This window comes from Macaca mulatta, chromosome 1 (assembly GCF_049350105.2).
Source record: "Macaca mulatta isolate MMU2019108-1 chromosome 1, T2T-MMU8v2.0, whole genome shotgun sequence".
Classification (NCBI taxonomy): Eukaryota; Metazoa; Chordata; class Mammalia; order Primates; family Cercopithecidae; genus Macaca; species Macaca mulatta.
In genome coordinates this window covers 77,851,211-77,871,022 of record NC_133406.1, presented here as the reverse complement: position 1 = coordinate 77,871,022, position 19,812 = coordinate 77,851,211, and the positions used below count along the sequence as shown (strand labels likewise).

At 40.4% G+C, this 19,812-nt stretch overlaps 2 protein-coding genes across 10 annotated transcripts in view; one reads left to right on the top strand and one right to left on the bottom strand.

Annotated features, from left to right (window-relative positions):
- IARS2 (isoleucyl-tRNA synthetase 2, mitochondrial) overlaps positions 1-2,385 on the bottom strand; it is a 71,922-nt gene extending 69,537 nt beyond the window's left edge. The window contains exons 1-2 of the mRNA XM_015115924.3: positions 2,034-2,385; positions 194-316 (exon numbers count right to left, since the gene is read on the bottom strand). Coding sequence (XP_014971410.3) covers positions 194-316; positions 2,034-2,300 — 390 coding nt within the window. The 5' untranslated portion in view covers positions 2,301-2,385. The remainder of the gene's footprint in view (positions 1-193; positions 317-2,033) is intronic.
- A 3,175-nt stretch (positions 2,386-5,560) lies between these two features.
- The window catches only part of BPNT1 (3'(2'), 5'-bisphosphate nucleotidase 1), a 30,867-nt gene continuing 16,615 nt past the window's right edge, over positions 5,561-19,812 (top strand). For 2 of the 9 annotated variants that reach the window (XM_015115999.2, XM_015115961.2), the window contains exons 1-2: positions 5,561-5,699; positions 13,195-13,322. In XM_015115999.2, the coding sequence (XP_014971485.1) occupies positions 13,203-13,322 (120 nt within the window). In that variant the 5' untranslated portion in view covers positions 5,561-5,699; positions 13,195-13,202. Of the gene's footprint in view, positions 5,746-7,520; positions 7,586-13,194; positions 13,323-19,812 lie in introns of all 9 variants that reach the window. The other 7 variants (XM_015115987.3, XM_015115953.3, XM_015115977.3 and 4 more) reach the window with 6 other exon arrangements.

Sequence of the window (19,812 nt, the reverse complement as noted above, 5' to 3'; positions counted from 1 at the left end):
ATCAAGCTCAAAGCAAATACCACCAATGCTTTTTTCATGCAGTACTAAAATTGTATACTGCTTTCTATGAAAATGTTTTAGTTTTATGTGCAAATGTAAATTTACATAATTATCATATAATTAGAATACACTTTTATAAAGAGTATTTACATAAACACTTTCTTTTAAGTGTCATAACCTAAATTACAGTTACCTTATTTAAAGCATGTCCAACATGAGGGTCACCATTTGCATAAGGAGGTCCATCATGAAGGCAAAATTCTGTCTTTACTTTTCTTTCTCTTTGCCATGAATAAAGTTCTGAAAATCCACATTTCTGTTTAAATAGAACAACGATATCTAAACATCATATAAATACATACTCCTGAGTCTAACCATAAATAACAGCCAACACTTGCTTATTTCCATTCCAATCCATTCCATTCCAATCTACTGAACTCTGAAACACAAGGTGAGGTTTCTGAAATGCGTGTCTAAGTACACATCTCTTAAAATCTTTCAGTAGTTTCCCCATACACCTCAGATTGAAGTCTAAACTCTATATGATATGCAGGACCCCACAAAGGTTTAGTTCCACTAAGTTCTCGTGCATTCTCTCATCACTTTCCAGGCTTCACTCCTCATCCCCGCCATGTTGAAGGACCTGCAGATTCCCGACACACATATTCTTGCTATTCTTTGGCTGCAATGCTTGCCATTCCCCAAATCTGGGAACAACGTGCATGGCAGTCTCAGTTCCCTTCCCTCACTTGCTGTGATCTTGGCCAAGTTACTGTGCACTTATGGGTCTGCTTTCTCATCTGAAAAAAAAAAAAGTGTTAATATCTATCGTACAGGGCTGGTGTGAAAATTAAACGAGAAAACATTTGAAACTGTCACTCTTTCTGGCATACAGAAGGTACTAAAAAGCCTTTAAAAAATTAGATGAACTCTTATAACTGTCAGAATATTTAGGCTAAGTATATTTACCTAACCAATATTCCAAGAATATCAGGGATTTTTAAAGACTAGAATTACAGAAACTAACAAGAGGAATCTCTGCCCTTACAAAGTTCAGTCTAGGCTGGGCACAGTGGCTCACGCCTGTAATCCCAGCACTTTGGGAGGCCGAGGCGGGAGGATCACTTGAGGTCAGGAATTCGAGACCACTCTGGCCAACATGGTGAAACCCCATCTCTACTAAAAATATAAAAATTAGCCGGGAGTGGTGGTGCGCACCTGTAATCCCAGTGACTCGGGAGGCTAAGGCAGGAGAATCGCTTGAACCCGGGAGGCGGGGGTTGTAGTGAGCCGAGATCGCGCCATTGCACTCTGGCCTGGGCGAGAGAGCAAGACTCTGTCTCCGGAAAAAAAAAAGCTCAATCTAAAACAGGAGACAGACACATACAGACACATAGTCTATAAAGGGGACTCAGCAGAGGAAGTACTGCTACTATATATTTCAAACGAGTCATAATTCCAACTAGAGATCTAAAAGATCCAAAAAGTGGGCTTCAACTTCCCCTTCATTCATCATAATTGAGGTTTTTAAGGTTTTTTTTAAGGATGGGGGCGGTGAGGCTGTCCAGCCAATATGGTCTCGAACTCTTGGCTCAAGAGATTCTCCTGCCTTGGCCTTTCAAAGTGCTGGGATTACAGGCGTGAGCTACCGCGCCCAGCCTGGGTTTTTATTTACAGGTGGACACGTGAATTTGCTTTTTACAAGGCACTGGAAAAGTGCCCTAAGTCGATCTTTTTTGCTTACGACAGAAATGGGACGTACGTGCGATACATGCTGGTATCTGGGCATCACTAGTGACCCCTTAATTTCCCGCTCCGGAACCTGCTACAAAGGAGGGATTCATCTAGAGATTTCTTCACTTAGGTTTTCAGCCCACAAAATCTGTGCGAAGCAGATGAATGCCGCCGATCTGGTCACACCCCCGCCCACCCGCACCCGCGTGGAGCACAGAGGTGTGGCTCCTGCCGAGCGCCCTGTGCCCACAGCCGGATCGGGTCTCTCCGGAGGCCCACCGCCGAGACGGGGCCCGTACCTGCTGGATCTCCAGCTCCTTGTCCGGCTGCTGGCGGCCCAGCAGCTTCATGGGGAAGCTGGTCCGCGGCAGCAGCACCGTGTCCCGGTATCTGCCAGTATTCGAGTTCGGCTGGTGGTTACTGGCCCCGGAGACCGACCGCACCAGAAGTCTCTTCGTCGCCCCTTGCCATCCAGGGCTGCAGGGAAGGCGGGGCGTCCCCCACAAACTTCGGGCAGTGGCCAGGGCGGCCGCCTCCGGCCCGCGAGGGCGCAGCCCCCAACGCATTGTCTGGCAACCCCTGAGCGCGGGGTCCTCTGCTCCCGCCCCAGCTCAAAGGGGCAGGACCCCAGGAAACCTAGGAGAGCCGAATAAGAGGGCGCACGCGCCCGGGGAACGGAAGGGGCGGGAAGGGAGCGGCGGGGAGGGGCGGAGCGGCGGGGAGGGGCGGGGCGGCGGACACCGCCTTCCCGGAGTCCGCAGAGACTGAGCCACCTCCGGGTCCTCCTTGCAGCCGCCGAGGGGCGGGCTCAGATTCCCGGGGACGGGGAAAGGTGGGGCTCATAGTCCAATCACTGTGCCCTGCTTTTTTAAAATATATATTTTTTAAATTTAACACAACAGAGCTGTGATTGTATCACTTTAACATGTAGCCAATAAAAAGTAAGATATTTTACATATTCTCTTATACGAAGCCTTTGAAATTTGACGTGTACTTTGCACATACTGCACATCTCAATCTGGACTAAACTCATGGCAAGGCCTCAACAGGCACACTTGGGTAATGACTACCCTTGTGGGCAGCACAAAGTTCAATGAAAATATTGTAAAATAATAAAATTTCAGGAAATCGAGTTTTAAAGATCTAATTGGCTATCATTAGATATTCCTAAACCTTTCTACAAAATAGAAAGGATCTCTGATGAGGGGGCAGGGTGAGGTTTATACGCAGAAAAGGTTGAAGAAAGCAGAAACAGGGAAGGAAAAGCAGACGCCATTTGGCTTAATGGATTTGGCTATCATCTCTCCTGATTTCCTGGAACGCAGACCTTACAAGCAAATAGACTAGTGCAGGAGCTCAGTCCAAATCAATGACTTCCCATAAATTTTAACAATATTATAAAACAATTTAACCTTTGTTTAAGATTCCCTAAATCCCTGTTATATCCCACTCATAGAATAGTTTGGTATGTATAGCAACTTCTGCTCCTGTTTCTGACAGATTCTGCTCTATTTGGTTGTCCAATTCATAGTAGTTCACAATTGTTACCATTTCATTGTAGAGTATACATCTTGGGAATAGCCTTCCTAATCATAAAACAAAACATCCAGAACATTTAGTTCACATAAATAAGAGAGACAGATTTTCTACAAATATGAAAATATGTATATACCAAAAAAAGATACCAGAAAGTGAGAAACCAAGTGATAAATAGAAAGCACTCAATCAATGTCAGCCTTTCACCAGTCAGTGACTCCAGCTCTGTACCTGAATTAACTCATTTAATCTTCAAGACCAGATGAGGTGAAGACACAGCATACCAAAAAACCATGTGCGATAGGAACTATGAGTATTTCCATTTCACAGATAAGGAAACTAAGGCACATAGAGTTATGTAACTTGCTCAAGATGATACAACTAAGTAGCACAGCTGGAATTCAAACCCAGTTAGATTCCAGTGTGTGTGCATAGCCACCATCTTATGTTGCCTTCCCTACACTATACTGTGGAAGAAAGTATTTGCTACACATTAAAAAATAATAATATACAAAATGCATAAAGAGCTGCTACAGATCAAAAAGATAAATGTAAACAACCCAATTAAAAAAAAGGGGGTTGGGGATAAAAGAAGTTGGACACAGTAGCTCATGCCTATAATCCCAGCACTTTGGGAGTTCGAAGTGGAAATATCACTTGAGCCCAGGAGTTTGAGACAACCCTGGGCAACATAGGGAGACCCCTGTCTCTAAAATAATTTTTAAAATTAGCTGGATGTGGTGGCATGTGCTTGTGGTCCCAGCTGCTTGAGAGGCTGTGGTGAAAGGATGGCTTTAGCCCAGGAGGTCAAGGCTGCAAGTGGACCATGATTGCACCACTGCATTCCTGCCTGGGCAACACAGTGAAAGCCTGTCTCAAAAATAAATAAATAAATAAAACCATATATATATGGTTAAAGTGATACAATTTAAGTTATGTATATTTTGCCACTTCCCAAAAAGTGTCTACTTAACTCACAGAGTTACTGTGAAAATCAAGTGAAGAAGTAAAAGCCTTTTTAGGCTAAGTGCGGTGGCTCACACCTGTAATCCCAGCACTTTGGGAGGTCGAGGTGAGCAGATCACTTGGGGTGATCCAAGACTAGCCTGGCCAATATGATGAAACCCCGTCTCCACTTAAAAAACAAACAAACAAACAAACAAAATTAGTCCGGCGTGGTGGCGCGCCTGTGGTCCTAGCTACTTGGGAGGCTAAGGCGGAAGGATCGCTTGAACCCAGGAAGCGGAGTTTGTAGTGAGCCTAAACTGCGCCACCGCACTCCAGCCTGGGCGACAGAGTGAGACACTGCCCCCTCCCCCAACCACGCCCCCCAAAAAGATCCCATCTGTACAAAAAAAACTTTTAATTAGCCGGATGCGGTGGCGCGCACCTGTACCAGTAGTCCCAGCTACACGGGAGGCTGAGGCGGGAGGATGGCTTGAGCCTAGAATTGGGAAGGCAGCAGTGAGCCGTAATCGACTCTGGGCGATAGAGCAAGCTATCTGTCTCTTAAATATATATATGTTTGTTTTATTTATTTTTATATACTTTATATATATTTTAATATTTTATATATATTTATGTATATATAAATACACACACATATATATTTTTAAGAGACAGATAGCTTGCTCTGTCGCCCAGAGTCGATAATGGCTCACTGCTGCCTTCCCAAAATACACATATATGTGAATATATACACACACATATATATATAAAATGTATATATATTTATATATATAAAAATATATGTGTGTATATATACATACACACACACATACATATGCAAGCATCTTTAACACAATTCTGATAAAGTTGCTTTGTTGTTGTGTGGGGCGTGAGAGGTGGAGGTGTGTGTGGTGGACCTGCTGAAGCCTGTTCACGGACCGCTAGGGGTTCTAAGTTAAATAGCCGCAGAGCGATATCACTAATCCAATGAACATTTTAAAACAGTGAACTCTACAAAGTGGGCTGGAAGACAGGTGAAATCAGAACCAATTTTTTTTTTTTCAACACACTGTTGCTGCCTTAATGTTTTATTTCCTTCTTCTTGTTTTCTTTTCTTTCTTTCTTTTTTTTCTTTTTTTTTTTTTTTTTTTTTTTTTTTTTTTTGAGCCAATCTTTGAAAGTTGGAACACCTTTCCCTTTTATTTAATACAATAGGTGACTTGCACCTACGGAGAGCTTGGAGAAAACACGGACAAGTGGTATTTTCCCGCGGATCAGGAGTCTAAAGAGGCAGTGTTAAATCGCTGTTGTGCGCTTGCGCGGAGTTTCCCGCATGCTCACTAGCTGAGGTAGGGCTGCCATCCATCTCGAAAGATTTATTGACAGTGCCAAAGCTCGGTACTGGACACGACGAGGGACCTGGGTTTACGATAACGCGCTTTTGCTGCCCCTGAAGTGTGTTTGGTCCAACGTTGTTCCAGGTTTGTCGCCGTAAGTTTCTCTCCTGCCGGTCTGGGCAAGAGCCAGGTAGATAGGATTTATGTTAAATAAAATAAAATAAAAAAGGTTTATGTGAATCAGATTGCTTCTCCAGATATTCTGATTTCGGACTTGGACTCTAGAGTGTCAATATTTTAATTGTTTATCTGTGCTTTTATCTTCGTGATCTGGAAGGTTTTTATAGCCATATATTGTAGAAATAACAAGACAAACCTAGATATTGAGTTCGTTGATGCACCCAAATTTAGAAACTGCTTGGCACCTAAAAGTAAATTTATTTAAATAGCAAATATTCGTCCAACTGCCATTTCTACATATTTGTAGGTTTGCGTGATTTATTTGGATTTCTCTGGAAATATAATTGCTGGTTCAAAAGATATGTATGTTATACTTTATTAAGGTTCTCAAAGCTCTCCTAAGAGGGTTCACTACTTTACCGACAATGCTCAGGTACATGTTCCTTCACACCCTTGCAAACTGGACAAAGGACAAACTTACTTACTTTCTTTCTTTTTTTCTTTCTTTCTTTCTTTCTTTTTCTTTCTTTCTTTTCTTTTCTTTTTTTTCTTTTCTTTCTTTTTCTCTGCTTCTGCTGCTGCTTCTTCCCTGTTTCTTCTTCCCCCTTCTTCTTCCTCCTTCTTCCTTCTTCCTCCTTCTTCTTTCTTCTTCTTCTCCTTTCCTTTTTTTTTTTTTCCCAGACAGGGTCTTGCTCTGTAGCCCAGGCTGGAGTAAAGTGGTGCCATTATGTCTCACTGCAACCTCGACCTCCCAGGGTCTGGTGATTCACCCACCTCAGCCTCCCGAGTAGCTGGGACTATAGGCCTGACTGAAAAAATTAGGCGTGGTGATGCGTGCCTGTAGTGCCAGCTCTCAGGTGTATGAGGCAGGAGAATCACTTGAACTCTAGAGGGTGAAAGTGAGCCGAGATCAGCCACTGCACTCCAGCCTGGGCTACAGAGCAAGACTATATATATAAAAAAAAAAAAAAAAAAAAAAGTATTTAAAAGTTTAGCAACTGCCCTGCCATTTATGCAAAATTAAATTTCCCCCATGATTTGAAACACTACCTTTAGTGTGTTCGGTTCTATTTCTGCAATTTATTTCCTTAATTTGTCTCACTAGCCAAACTTTTATATCATATTTTGATTAAATCATACTTTATCATATTTTGATAATTGATAAGGGGAGTACCTCTGTTCTTTGTTCTTCTTCCAGAATTTGCTCCATTATGCTTACATTTTTATTTTTTCAGATGACCTTGAACATTATCATCAGGCCAAGTTCCAAAGTATAAATAATTTTAGTATTTTGATCTGGAACTCATCATTTTTAGATCCTAATCCTCATATGGTCACAATCTTTATATGAGAAGAAACTAATGTTTGATTCCTGTTGTTTTTCCATCCTTCTGAACTAGCTCTTTGGCAGTTGTAAAGATTTCTCAAATGGATAGGTGTTAGGTCGATGGCCTTAAGTGCTATACAGCTTTTTTTCTTGTCTACTCCAAGCCTCAGGCCCAGAATGTTATGAAGAAAAGCCTGTACTACACTCTGAGGGTCATGTTGATTATCATTTTGTATTCTCAAGGTCGGAATACTGTTGGAGAAACCACATAAACTCTTTGCCCTTAACACTGCCCTAATGTCCCTCCCTGCAAAATAACCAAAATAAGGACAATCATAATAATGGTTAGCCAGTATATTTGGTGTTTACCTTGTGCCAGGGACAAGTGTTTTCTTTACATGTGTTACTAATTTAATAAGTACAACAGCCCTATAAGTACTATTGTCTCCATTTTACAGATTGAGGTACAGAAAATTTAAGTGGTTTTCTCAAAGTCCACAGCTGAGCCAGGATTTGAACACAGGTAATTGGCTCCAGAGCCTGTGCCCTTAACCGCTATCCTGTTTTAGATTAGGCTTTCGGAAAGACACCTTCACAAGAGTGTTTTAAGGCCCAAAGATGTAAAACTGGTAGAGAAAGAAGTACAATGGTGTTATTTGAACTGCTTTAAGAAAGTTAACTTGCCTGTAGCTAGTTTAGGCCTTGCTCTTGATCTACCTGTATCATCAAAAGGTAAATCTTATTATAGTATAGGAGGGGGCATAATTAAAAAGGCTAAAAGGGACCTCTTGTATAGATTTTGTGCTTTGATAATTTGACTATTTATTTTTTCTTTTTTTTTTTAACCAAGAACCAAAATTGTATTCATCTGTTTAAAAAATATGTAAGAAAACGATTAAGGCTAGGGCATAGTACTATTTCATTACTAATTCAGTTTGGACCAGAGAAGTACTTCAAAGAAGAATGGTAAAATATTTTCCTATTTGCCAATTAAAAGCGATTTGTGCAATCTCTTTATAAATCATTGTGTGCTTTACATCAACATTATTTTTCCCATTTTTATTTTCTTCTATTATTTTTCCCATTCTTATATTTTATAAGCTGATGTTAGCTTTAATTGGTGGTTATTATATATAATATCCTTTTGTGATGAAATTAGTAGACAGACAATGCCTGAAAGTTTTTCCTTGGAAGAAAACACCATGGACTTGGCAAATACAAGGGTAAGTAGTTGAGTCATTTATGGAGCCTGATAAGGCTCAAATGGTTGCTTAACTGGTTCAAAGGTAAATGAGATCTATGAAAAGTTATAACAACACCATACAGTGAGGGAAGGTGATCATCCTATTACAAAAGAATTCTTACATAACATGAGAATTGAAGGAGCATATGAACACATAATTAAAATATGGTCAAGACATCTGGGTAGAACAAAACAGTTGCACAAAGACCACATTTCCGGTGCAGAATAAATCAGATATATGCCTGGATATGGATATAAAGGAATAGAAATAAGAGTGACAAAGTATTTACTAAATTATTTCTGTTTTCTTTTCTTTTTCTTTTTTTTTTTTTCTGAGACAAAGTCTCTCTCTGTCGCCCAGGCTGGAGTGCAGTGGCGCGATCTCGGCTCACTGCAACCTCCACCTCCCAGATTCACACCATTCTCCTGCCTCAGGCTCTGGAGTAGCTGGGACTACAGGTGCCCACCACTATGCCCAGCTAATTTTTTGTATTTTTAGTAGAGACCGGGTTTCACTGTGTTAGCCTTGATGGTCTCAATCTCTTGACCTCGTGATCTGCCGGCCTCCCAAAGTGCTGGGATTACAGGTGTGAGCCACCGCACCCAGCCCCATTTCTCTGTTTTCTATCTGAAGTGCTCCTGAATTAGTAGTAATTGTAACTGGTTTATTCCACATGTAACTCCTAGTATGCCAAGAAAATTAATCTAGCCTGATTATGGTATCATAAAACAAACACTTTATATAGAGTCATCCCTCAGTATGTGAGGGAGGTTGATTCCCTGAGAATCAACTGAGAACCCCTGAGAGTATTGAAATCTGCACATACTCAAGTCCCACAGTTGACCCTCCAAAACACTCATAGATGAAAACTCAGTTTTAACAGATCATAGACTCTCTTGAAAATAAAATAAAAATATATTTTAAAAAGTCAGCCTTTCCTGTCTACAGGTTTTACATACCTTTTCTGTCCACATTTGGTTGGAAAAAATCCACAAAGTGAACTGGTTCAGTTCGAGCCCATGTTGTTCAAGTGTCAGCTGCAGTTAGAAACTCATTATATTGGCTGAGCGTGGTGGCTCACTCACGCCTGTAATCCCAGCACTTTGGGAGGCTGAGGCAGGTGGATGACAAGGTCAGGAGATCAAGACCATCCTGGCTAACGTGGTGAAACCCCGTCTCTACTAAAAATACAAAAAATTACCCGGGCACGGTCGCGGGCGCCTGAAGTCCCGGCTACTCAGGAGGTTGAGGCAGGAGAATGGTGTGAACCTGGGAGGCGGAGTTTGCAGTGAGCTGAGATTGTGCCACTGCACTCCAGCCTGGGCAACAGAGCGAGACTCCATTTCAAAAATGAAACCCTTTTCATTTTCATCTTAATTTCCAGATAGCTATTGGTCACAGTATGGTATTCATTACCTTACATAAATTTCTTTTTTTTTTTTTGAGATGGAGTCTTGCTCTGTCGCTCAGGCTGGAGTGCACTGGCACGGTCTTGGCTCACTGCAAGCTCCACCTTCTGGGTTCATATGATTCTCCTGCCTCAGCCTCCTGAGTATCTGGGATTACAGGTGTGTGCCACTACGCCCGGCTAATTTTTGTATTTTTAGTAGACACAGGGTTTCGCCATGTCGGTCAGGCTGGTCTCGAACTCCTGACCTCGTGATCCACCCGCCTCGGCCTCCCAAAGTGCTGGGATTACAGGCGTGAGCCACCGTGCCCGGCCATAAATTTCAATTCCATCTTCCTTCTGAAGAGTTTCAAACACTTCACTTATTGTTTCAGTTAGGTTCATAATTCCTGTCAATAGAATGTGGATGATAGAAACAAGATGTAAAGAAGGCTGGGTACAGTGCCTTACACCTGTAATCCCAGGATTTTGGGAGGCTAAGGCAGGTGGATCTCCTGAGGTCAGGAGTTCAAGACCAGCCTGGCCAACATGGTGAATCCCCGTCTCTACTAACAATACAAAAATTAGCCGGGCATGGTGTCAGCTGCCTGTGATCTCAGCTACTCGGAAGGCTGAGGCGTGAGAATCACTTGAGCCCGGGAGGCAGAGATTGCAGTGGGCCAAGATTGCGCCACTGCACTCCAGCCTGGGTGATGGAGTGAGACTACATCTCAGAAAAAAAAAGAAAAAAGAAAAAAAATGTTAAAGGGGTTATAACGCACGTCAAATCAAATATTCAGTCAGAAATTTGTGGTAGAATAATGACTATTGCTGAATGGAGATTTATAATGTCCTTTATAGTCGCAGGGCTAAGCGTGGTGGCTCAGGCATGTAATCCCAGCACTTTGGGAGGCCAAGGTGGGCAGAACACTTGAGCTCAAGAGTTCGAAACCAGCCTGGCCAACATGGTGAAACCCTGTCTTTACTAAAAATGCAAAAATTAGCCAAGCATGGTAGCAGGCGCCTATAATCCCAGCTACTCAGGAGGCTGAGGCAGGAGAATCGCTTGAACCCAGGAGGCAGTTTGCAGTGAGCTGAGATTGCACCACTATACTCCAGCCTGGGCGACAGAGTGAGACTCCATATCAAAAAAAAAAAAAATTAAAAAAAAAAACATATATATATAGAGAGAGACACACCATATATATATATAAAATAGTCCTTTTGTCTAGGGAACAATCATGTGTTCCCTTATTGCGATGAAATAATGTTGATTTGATTTAGAGATGGGAAGTTTTTGTCATAGGTTGATTCCCCATAAAACTGTAAGAGATAAAGTGGAAGAGGTTTATTAGGGAGTGCTTTTGGGATCATTTGTGGGAGGGAAGGGGAGGAAGGGAAGAATATAGGAGAAGGCATCTTGGGCTGTGATGCAGTCTCAGCTAAGGCCTCAGTCGACCCCATAGGGTATTCTGGAAGCTGGATGGCCCTTCAGTGCTGGGGTGGCAGCCCACTTGGGGTAGGAAATGGCCTTTAAGTCTCCCTATTGTGACATTTCAGATGAAGTGATCCTTCTCAGCAGATATACTCCCAGAGAAAGATGGCAACTAAGGGCCTTCTGTTGAGAGCTGTCTCAGCGAGTGGGGAAATAAGCTCTTCAATCCTGAAGGGAATGTGGGTGGTACATCCAGAACAGTCACTAAAATTTCAGGATTTGAATTCATATTTTCTTTCTTTTTTTTTTTTTTTTTTTGAGATGGAATCTCGCTCTGTTACCCAGGCTAGGTAGGGTGCAATGGTGCGATCTCGGCTCACTGCAATCTCCGCCTCCCAGGTTCAAGCGATTCTCCTGCCTCAGCCTCCTGAGTAGCTGGGATTACAGGTGTGCGCCACCATGCCCGGCTAATTTTTGTGTTTTTAGTAGAGATGAGGTTTCACCATGTTGGTCAGGCTGATTTCGAACTCCTGACTTCAGGTGATCTGCCCACCTTGGCCTCCCAAAATGCTGGGATTACAGGTGTGAGCCACCGTGCCTGGCCAGAATTCATATTTTCAAAGGAATGTACAGGCCGGGCACAGTGGCTCATGCCTGTAATCTAAGCACTTGAGAGGCTGAGGCAGGTGGATCACGAGGTCAGGAGTTCAAGACCAGCCTGGCCAAGATGATGCAACCCTGTGTCCACTAAAAATACAAAAATTAGCCAAGTGTGGTGGAGGCCACCTGTAATCCCAGCTACTTGGGAGGCTGAGGCAGAAAACTGCTTGAACCCGGGAGGCAGAGGTTGCAGTGAGCCGAGATGGCGCCACTGCAATCCAGCCTGGGCAACAGATCGAGACTCTGTCTCAAAAAAAAAAAAAAAAAAAAAGCAATGTACTTAATTCTAAAGCCTGTTTTTTCTATTTATTTTATTGGAGCTAGAGACTTCTCTGACACGCCTTACTTTTCCAGGTGATTGGTCTTCATTATAATTTGTTATGTTGCTTGTTCTCTTTATTTGGCTACTGACAAAGATGGAGGTAAATAATAGCGGAGAATATTCATTGATTTTCAGAAAATAATTGTAGTTATATGCAATCCCTCTGATGTGGTGAGGCTTTGTTTCCCCACCCAAATCTCATCTTAAATTGTAATCCCCATAATCCCCACTGTCAAGGGAGAGACCAGGTGGAGGTAATCGAATCATGGGGGCAGTTTCCCCCTATGCTGTTCTCGTGATAGTGAGTGAGTTCTCATGAGATCTAATGGTTTTTAAGGGTCTCTTCCCCCTTTGCTTGGCACTTCTTCCTGCCACCTTGTGAAGAAGGTGTCTTGCTTCCCCTTTGTCTTCTGCCAGGATTGTCAGTTTCCTTAGGCCTTCCCAGTCATGCTGAACTGTGAGTCAATTCAACCTCTTTCCTTTATATTAGGTTGGTGCAAAAGTAATTGTGGCTCTTGGCATTGGAAGTAATAAACTACCCAGTCTTGGGTCATTCTTTATAGCCGTACGAAAACAGACTAATACACCCTCCCTTTTTAATTACGCCCTACACACCTACATCCCTTATACTATTCATACCTCTTTTGGCACTTCCTAGTTTTATGTTATAGACATTAGGTTACATTGTTTTATCTACAGCTCACCAAAATATTAGCTCCTCAAACAAAAATCTTACATCTCATATTTTTAGCCTCCAAAGCACCTTCCACATACTTTGCACATTACCCACCACCTCATACACAAACTTTTTCACATGCTCAGCATCCTGGGCCAGTTTCTCCTATGCTTTGACATGCCTCATCTGCAGACAAACATAAAAAATACAGAACTTATTGAGAGAGTTAATGCCCAAATGGAGTTTTTTCCAACTCTCTTTTAGTAAATATATGTTAAAGAATTTACTCAGTTAATGGGAGCAATCCCAAGTTAGCGCTCAATTAATATGTGCTGAGTTGGATTTAAGTAAATAAAACCAGTAGTTGACTTTGAAACTAACAAAACATTTTTCTTGATCTCTTTTTAGAGTTTATTATGGCTTCCAGTAACACTGTGTTGATGCGGTTGGTAGCCTCAGCATATTCTATTGCTCAAAAGGCAGGAATGATAGTCAGACGTGTTATTGCTGAAGGAGACCTGGGTATCGTGGAGAAGGTACTCAAACTCTCATATCATTTCATACCAACTTTATTTTTGTTCTTGAGGTTGAGCTAAATGATGTAAAAATGTGGACAGACTTTATCAGTTAAAATAATTGATGGCTCCCTTAGGGAGACTACAAGACCCTTGTTCAAAAGGGTTCGATCTCTGCTTTGAAAATGACTCCAAAGCCGGGTATGGTGGCTCACGCCTGTAATCCCAGTACTTTGGGAGACCGAGGAAGGCGGATGACGAGATCAGGAGTTTGAGACCAGCCTGGCTAAAATGGTGAAATCCCATCTCTAGTAAAGATACAAAAAATTAGCCAGATGTGGTTGTGAGCGCCTGTAATCCCAGCTACTTGGGAGGCTGAGGCAGGAGAATCGCTTGAACCCGGGAGGCAGAGGTTGCAGTGAGCCGAGATCGTGCCATTGCACTCCAGCCTGGGCAACAGAGCGAGACTCCGCCTCAAAAAAAAAAAAAAGACTCCAGACTTTCTATATCCAAGATCTTTGTTTATATGTCTGAGTCTTCTGAACCATATCCATCCCCAAGGCATTGTAACCAGGCTTCAAATACTAGAGTAATCTATTACATGCAACGCCATGTAATCCTTAGTCAACATGTTCGGTAAAATCTGGCATTTACATAACTATTTGTTATAATCAAAGTGATACATATTTTTCTTCCTCATGGAAAAGAAACTCAAAACAAGGGTGTTTTTCCCAGTATAGTAATTACAAACTTAAATAGATTATCAGAAAGTTTATAGTCATAGTTAATTCTTAAAAGAAATACCACCATACTTGTGTTCCAGTTTAAAATACAATCTTCTGGCTGGGCATGGTGGCTCACGCCTGTAATCCCAGCACTTTGGGAGGCCGAGGCAGGTGGATCACGAAGTCAGGAGTTTGAGACCAGCCTGACCAACATGATGAAACCCCATCTCTACTAAAAATACAAAGATTAGTCGGGCATGGTGGTGCATACCTATAATCACAGCTACTCAGGAGACTGAGGCAGGAGAATTACTTGAACCCGGGAGGCAGAGGTTGCAGTGAGCCGAGATCGCACTATTGCACTCCAGCCTGGGCAACAAAAGCGAGACTCCATCTCGAAAAATATGTGTGTATATATGTATACATATATACATACATATAATAAAGAATTTAAGGATTAAAAGTCAATATATGAAATACATTATCAGAAAGTTTATAGTGATAGTCAATTCTTAAAAGAAATACCACCATACTTGTGTTCCAGTTTAAAATACAATGAAATCTTAATGAAATCTATTAAAAGTCAATATATGAAGCCTTATGTGTAAAATTTGTAATGAGGTAATAACCAAATCCCAAGGAAGATTTGTGTGTGTGTATATATATATGTATGTGTATATATATGTCTGTGTATATATGTGTATATATATTTCATATATTGACAAATATATATATACAAGTTTGTATATATATACACATACAAGTTTGTGTATATATATACAAGTTTGTATATCTTCCTTGGGATTTGCTACATATATATACATGTATATATATACACACACCTGTACTCACACTCTTGTGTATGTGTATATATAGGGAAGATTTGTGTGTGTGTATATATAGTATGTATATATAGTGTATGTATATATACACGGAAGATTTGTGTGTATATATATAGTGTGTGTGTATATTATATATATAAATCTTTCCATATATATACACACAAGGGTGTGAGTACAGGCATATATATGTGTGTGTATATATATGTATATATGTACCAAATCCCAAGGAAGATTGTGTGTGTGTATATATATACACACATGTATATATATACGTATATATACACACACGTAGATTTGTGTATATGTATATAATATATACACACGTGTATATATGTGTATATATAATATATACATATATACACACGTATATATACACACATGTATATATATACACATATATACACGTGTGTATATATATATAATATATACATATATACACACGTATATATACACACGTGTATATATGTATATATTATATATATATAATATATACACACGTGTATATATTATATACATATACACAAATCTTCCTTGGGATTTGGTACATATATGTATACATATATACATATATACACACACACACACACATATATATACACAGAAATCTTCCTTGAAACTTGGTTATTACCTCACATTACAAATTTCACACATAAGTTTTCATATATTGACTTTTAATCCTTAAATTCTTTATTATAATCTTTTTTTTTTTTTTTAAGAGACAATGTCTCACTTTGTCGCCCAAGGCTAGAGTAGAGTGGCATAGTCCTACTGATAGCTTGTTGCAGCCTCAAGTTCTGGGCTCAAAGGACCCTCTTGGCTTAGCCTCCTGAGTAGCTAGGACTACAGGCAAGCGCCACGACACCCAGCTAATGTTTTTATTTTGTGGAGATGGAGTTTCAGTATATTGCCTAGGCTGGTCTCAAACTCTTGGCTTCAAGTGATCCACCCACCTCAGACTCCTAAGGTGCTGAGATTATGGGTGTGGGTACAGGTATGAGCCACTACACTTCGCCTAAATCTTTCTTTATTATAGTCTTTGAGGAAAATTGTATTGTAATTTCTTCCAAGTGAGAACATTAATAGGATATGATTTCTCATTAGCACTTTAGCGATTTAATATAGAGTGAGTTTTAGGTCTAACATTTAAGTCTCTAATCCATCTTGAATTGATTTTTGTATACGGAGTAAGGCAGGGATCCAGTTTCAGCTTTCTACTTATGGCTAGCCAGTTTTCCCAGCACCATTTATTAAATAGGGAATCCTTTCCCCATTTCTTGTTTTTGTCAGGTTTGTCAAACATCAGATGGTTGTAGATGTGTGGCATTATTTCTGAGGGGTCTGTTCTGTTCCGTTGGTCTATATCTCTGTTTTGGTACCAGTACCATGCTGTTTTGGTTACTGTAGCCTTGTAGTATAGTTTGAAGTCAGAGAGTGTGATGCCTCCAGCTTTGTTCTTTTGACTTAGGATTGTCTTGGCAATGTGGGCTCTTTTTTGGTTCCATATGAACCCCCATCAAAAAGTGGGCAAAGGATACTAACAGACACTTCTCAAAAGAAGACATTTATGCAGCCAACAGACACATGAAAAAATGCTCATCATCACTAGCCATTAGAGAAATGCAAATCAAAACCACAGTGAGATACCATCTCACATCAGTTAGAATGGCAATCATTAAAAAGTCAGTACACAACAGGTGCTGGAGAGGATGTGGAGAAATAGGAACACTTTTACACTGTTGGTGGGACTGTAAACTATTTCAACCATTGTAGAAGACAGTGTGACGATTCCTCAAGAATCTAGAACTAGAAATACCATTTGACCCAGCCATCCCATTACTGGGTATATACCCAAAGGATTATAAATCATGCTGCTATAAAGACACATGCACACGTATGTTTATTGCGGCACTGTTCACAATAGCAAAGACTTGGAACCAACCCAAATGTCCATCAATGACAGACTGGATTAAGAAAATATGGCACATATACACTGTGGAATACTATGCAGCCATAAAAAAGGATGAGTTCGTGTCCTTTGTAGGGACATGGATGCAGCTGGAAACTATTAGCAAACTCGCAAGAACAGAAAACCAAACACCACATGTTCTCACTCATAGGTGGGAATTGAACAATGAGGTCACTTGGACACAGGAAGGGGAACTGTTGTGGGGTGGGAGGAGGGGGGAGGGATAGCATTAGGAGATATACCTAATGTAAATGACGAGTTAATGAGTGCAGCACACCAACATGGCACATGTATACATATGTAACAAACCTGCACATTGTGCACATGTACCCTAGAACATAAAGTATAATAATAAAAAAAAAGAAAAAAAGATGAAATGGAAAAATAAATAAAAAATAATAAAATAGATTGAGTTAAGTCACTCACTTATAAGTGATACATCTATCTAGCGCTGTTACCATAAGAAAAAGTGAGATATATGAATAAAAAACAACTTAGAAAAACGTTGACATGAGTTCATTATAAAACATTCAACGTAATTGCTTTTAAAAAATAAACATAAAAATCAGCATGGGCAACATAGCAAGACCCCGTCTGGCATGGTGGGACATGCTTATAGTCCTAGCTACTTGGGAAGCTGAAATGGGATTATTGCTTGAGCTCAGGAGATTGAGGCTGCAGTGATCTGTGATCCCACAACTGTACTCCAGCCTGGGCAACAGAGTAAAACCCTGTCTCTAAAATAAATAAATAAATAAATAATATTAAAAACAAACAAAAACAAAAACTCATAAGAACAAATGAAATAAATCTCATTTGTTTTTTTGATAGATTTATAGAGGAAATAGATAGAGGGTATCTTGATTTAAGCAAAACATTTGTTATAGTCTGTCATTTTCTATTTAAGAAAATATTCAAGCTATTTTTAGTTATATAGATGACATCTCCCATCCTGAGCCATGGTTAGGTGTATTCATAACTGGATGAATAACATTATCCACAAATTTAAATTAATGAGTCATTTTCATCCTAGAAAAGGATCACCGCTGGCTGATCACAAGACTCTGCTCCTGACATTGTACTGTTCTCTTTAATTATTAAATAACATACAGTTTTAAAAAAATACCTAATGTGTTATCTGAAGTGGAAGAAGATGATATAGAAAACATACTTATAAAATTTGCCAATAAGGTAAAGCTGAGCAGTCTAGTTAATACATTTGATCACAGAATAAGCATTCAAAATAGTTGCAACCTCTGAGAAAAGTGGACCAAATCCAACAGGATATTGTAACAGGAATAATATAAAGTGCTGTATTCATGTTCAAGTTATGTCAGATAAATCTGATTCAAATTTGTTTGAAAAAGAGACTTTAGTTGACCACAGACATGCTTGGTAATAATGAACAAAATGATACTGCTGCTTTCAGGGGGCTGCTAATCTTATTATTATTATTATTATTATTTATTTTTTTTTGAGACGGAGTTTCACTCTTGTTGCCCAGGCTGGAGTGCAATGGCATGATCTCAGCTCACCGCAACCTCTGCCTTCCAGGTTCAAGCGATTCTCCTGCGTCAGCCTCCTGGATAGCTGAGATTTTACAGGCATGCGCCACCACGCCCAGTTAATTTTGTATTTTTAGTAGAGGCAGGATTTCTCCATGTTGGTCAGGCTGGTCTCGAACTTCTGACCTCGTGATCCGCCTGCCTCGGCCTCCCAAAGTGCTGCGATTATAGGCGTGAACCACTGCGTCTGGCCCCTAATCTCATTTTTTACAAAGTTTTTTCTATTACGAAAAGTAGGAAATGGAGAAAAATGCCAAAAAGTAAACAAAAATCATCCATCATCCCACCATTGCCAATATTTTGAATTATTTCCTTTCAGATCCTTTTCCTTAACATCACTTATTTTCAGTTGATCTTATGTTGAGATTATATTAGACAAACAACTTTGAAACCCAGGTAGCTAAAAAGGAACAGAGATGTAGTGCCAAGTCAGGAAAAAAAGTAATATTCTCATTGTCTTCTGTACTGCTCAGGCATTTCTAGTACTTTAGAGGTCCAGAGCTATGTTGATAGAGTAGGAAATATTTATCTTAGAGAGGGAAAGAGAATTGCTTTCCTCAGATAGAGGAATGACTTTCAATATATATTTTTTTCCTCTAAAGCAGTGGTGTACAAACTTGATTGATATATAACTAATCTTCAAACTGAACAATTCTTTTGAGTAGGTTCATTCAAAAGGTACTTATAGAGCACCTACTATATGCTAGACACAATTCTTTAAGGAATAAAATCCTTTTGTGGAGCTTACATTCTAGCAGAATAGTACTTTGCATTGAGATATATAGCAAATCTCAGTGAGGCATAAAGCAGTTTGCTTTTCATGATGACTCTATCTCGTTGCAAAGTATTGTTAAAATTATACTAAGATGAGGCAGGGTGCAGTGTCTCACGCCTGTAATCCCAGCACTTTGGGAGGCCGAGGTGGGTGGATCACAAGGTCAGAAGTTTGAGACCAGCCTGGCCAATATGGTGAAACCCTGTCTCTACTAAAAATACAAAAATTAGCCAGCCGTGGTGGGTGGCACCTGTAGTCCCAGCTACTCGGGAGGCTGAGACAGGAGAATTGCTTGAAGCCAAGGGACAAAGTTTGCAGTGAGCCAAGATCACGCCACTGCACTCCAGCCTGGGCGAGAGACTCCATCTCAAAACAAACAAACAAATTCTACTAAGATGATATAATCTGTAAATCTACTTAACCAGGCATATATCAATTGCAACATATCATAATTCTCTGAAAGCAAACTAACAAAGGAGGTTGTGGTTGTCACTTGCAAAACTTTTCTCTTTCACTAGCATGATTATCTGACATAGTGATTGAGTGAGGGTACCACAGGTGAGCTATATGTTAAATATTACAGCAGTTCATATTAGTGTTTTTCAGATTTTCAGAAACAGAATTTCTTAGGCTGGGTG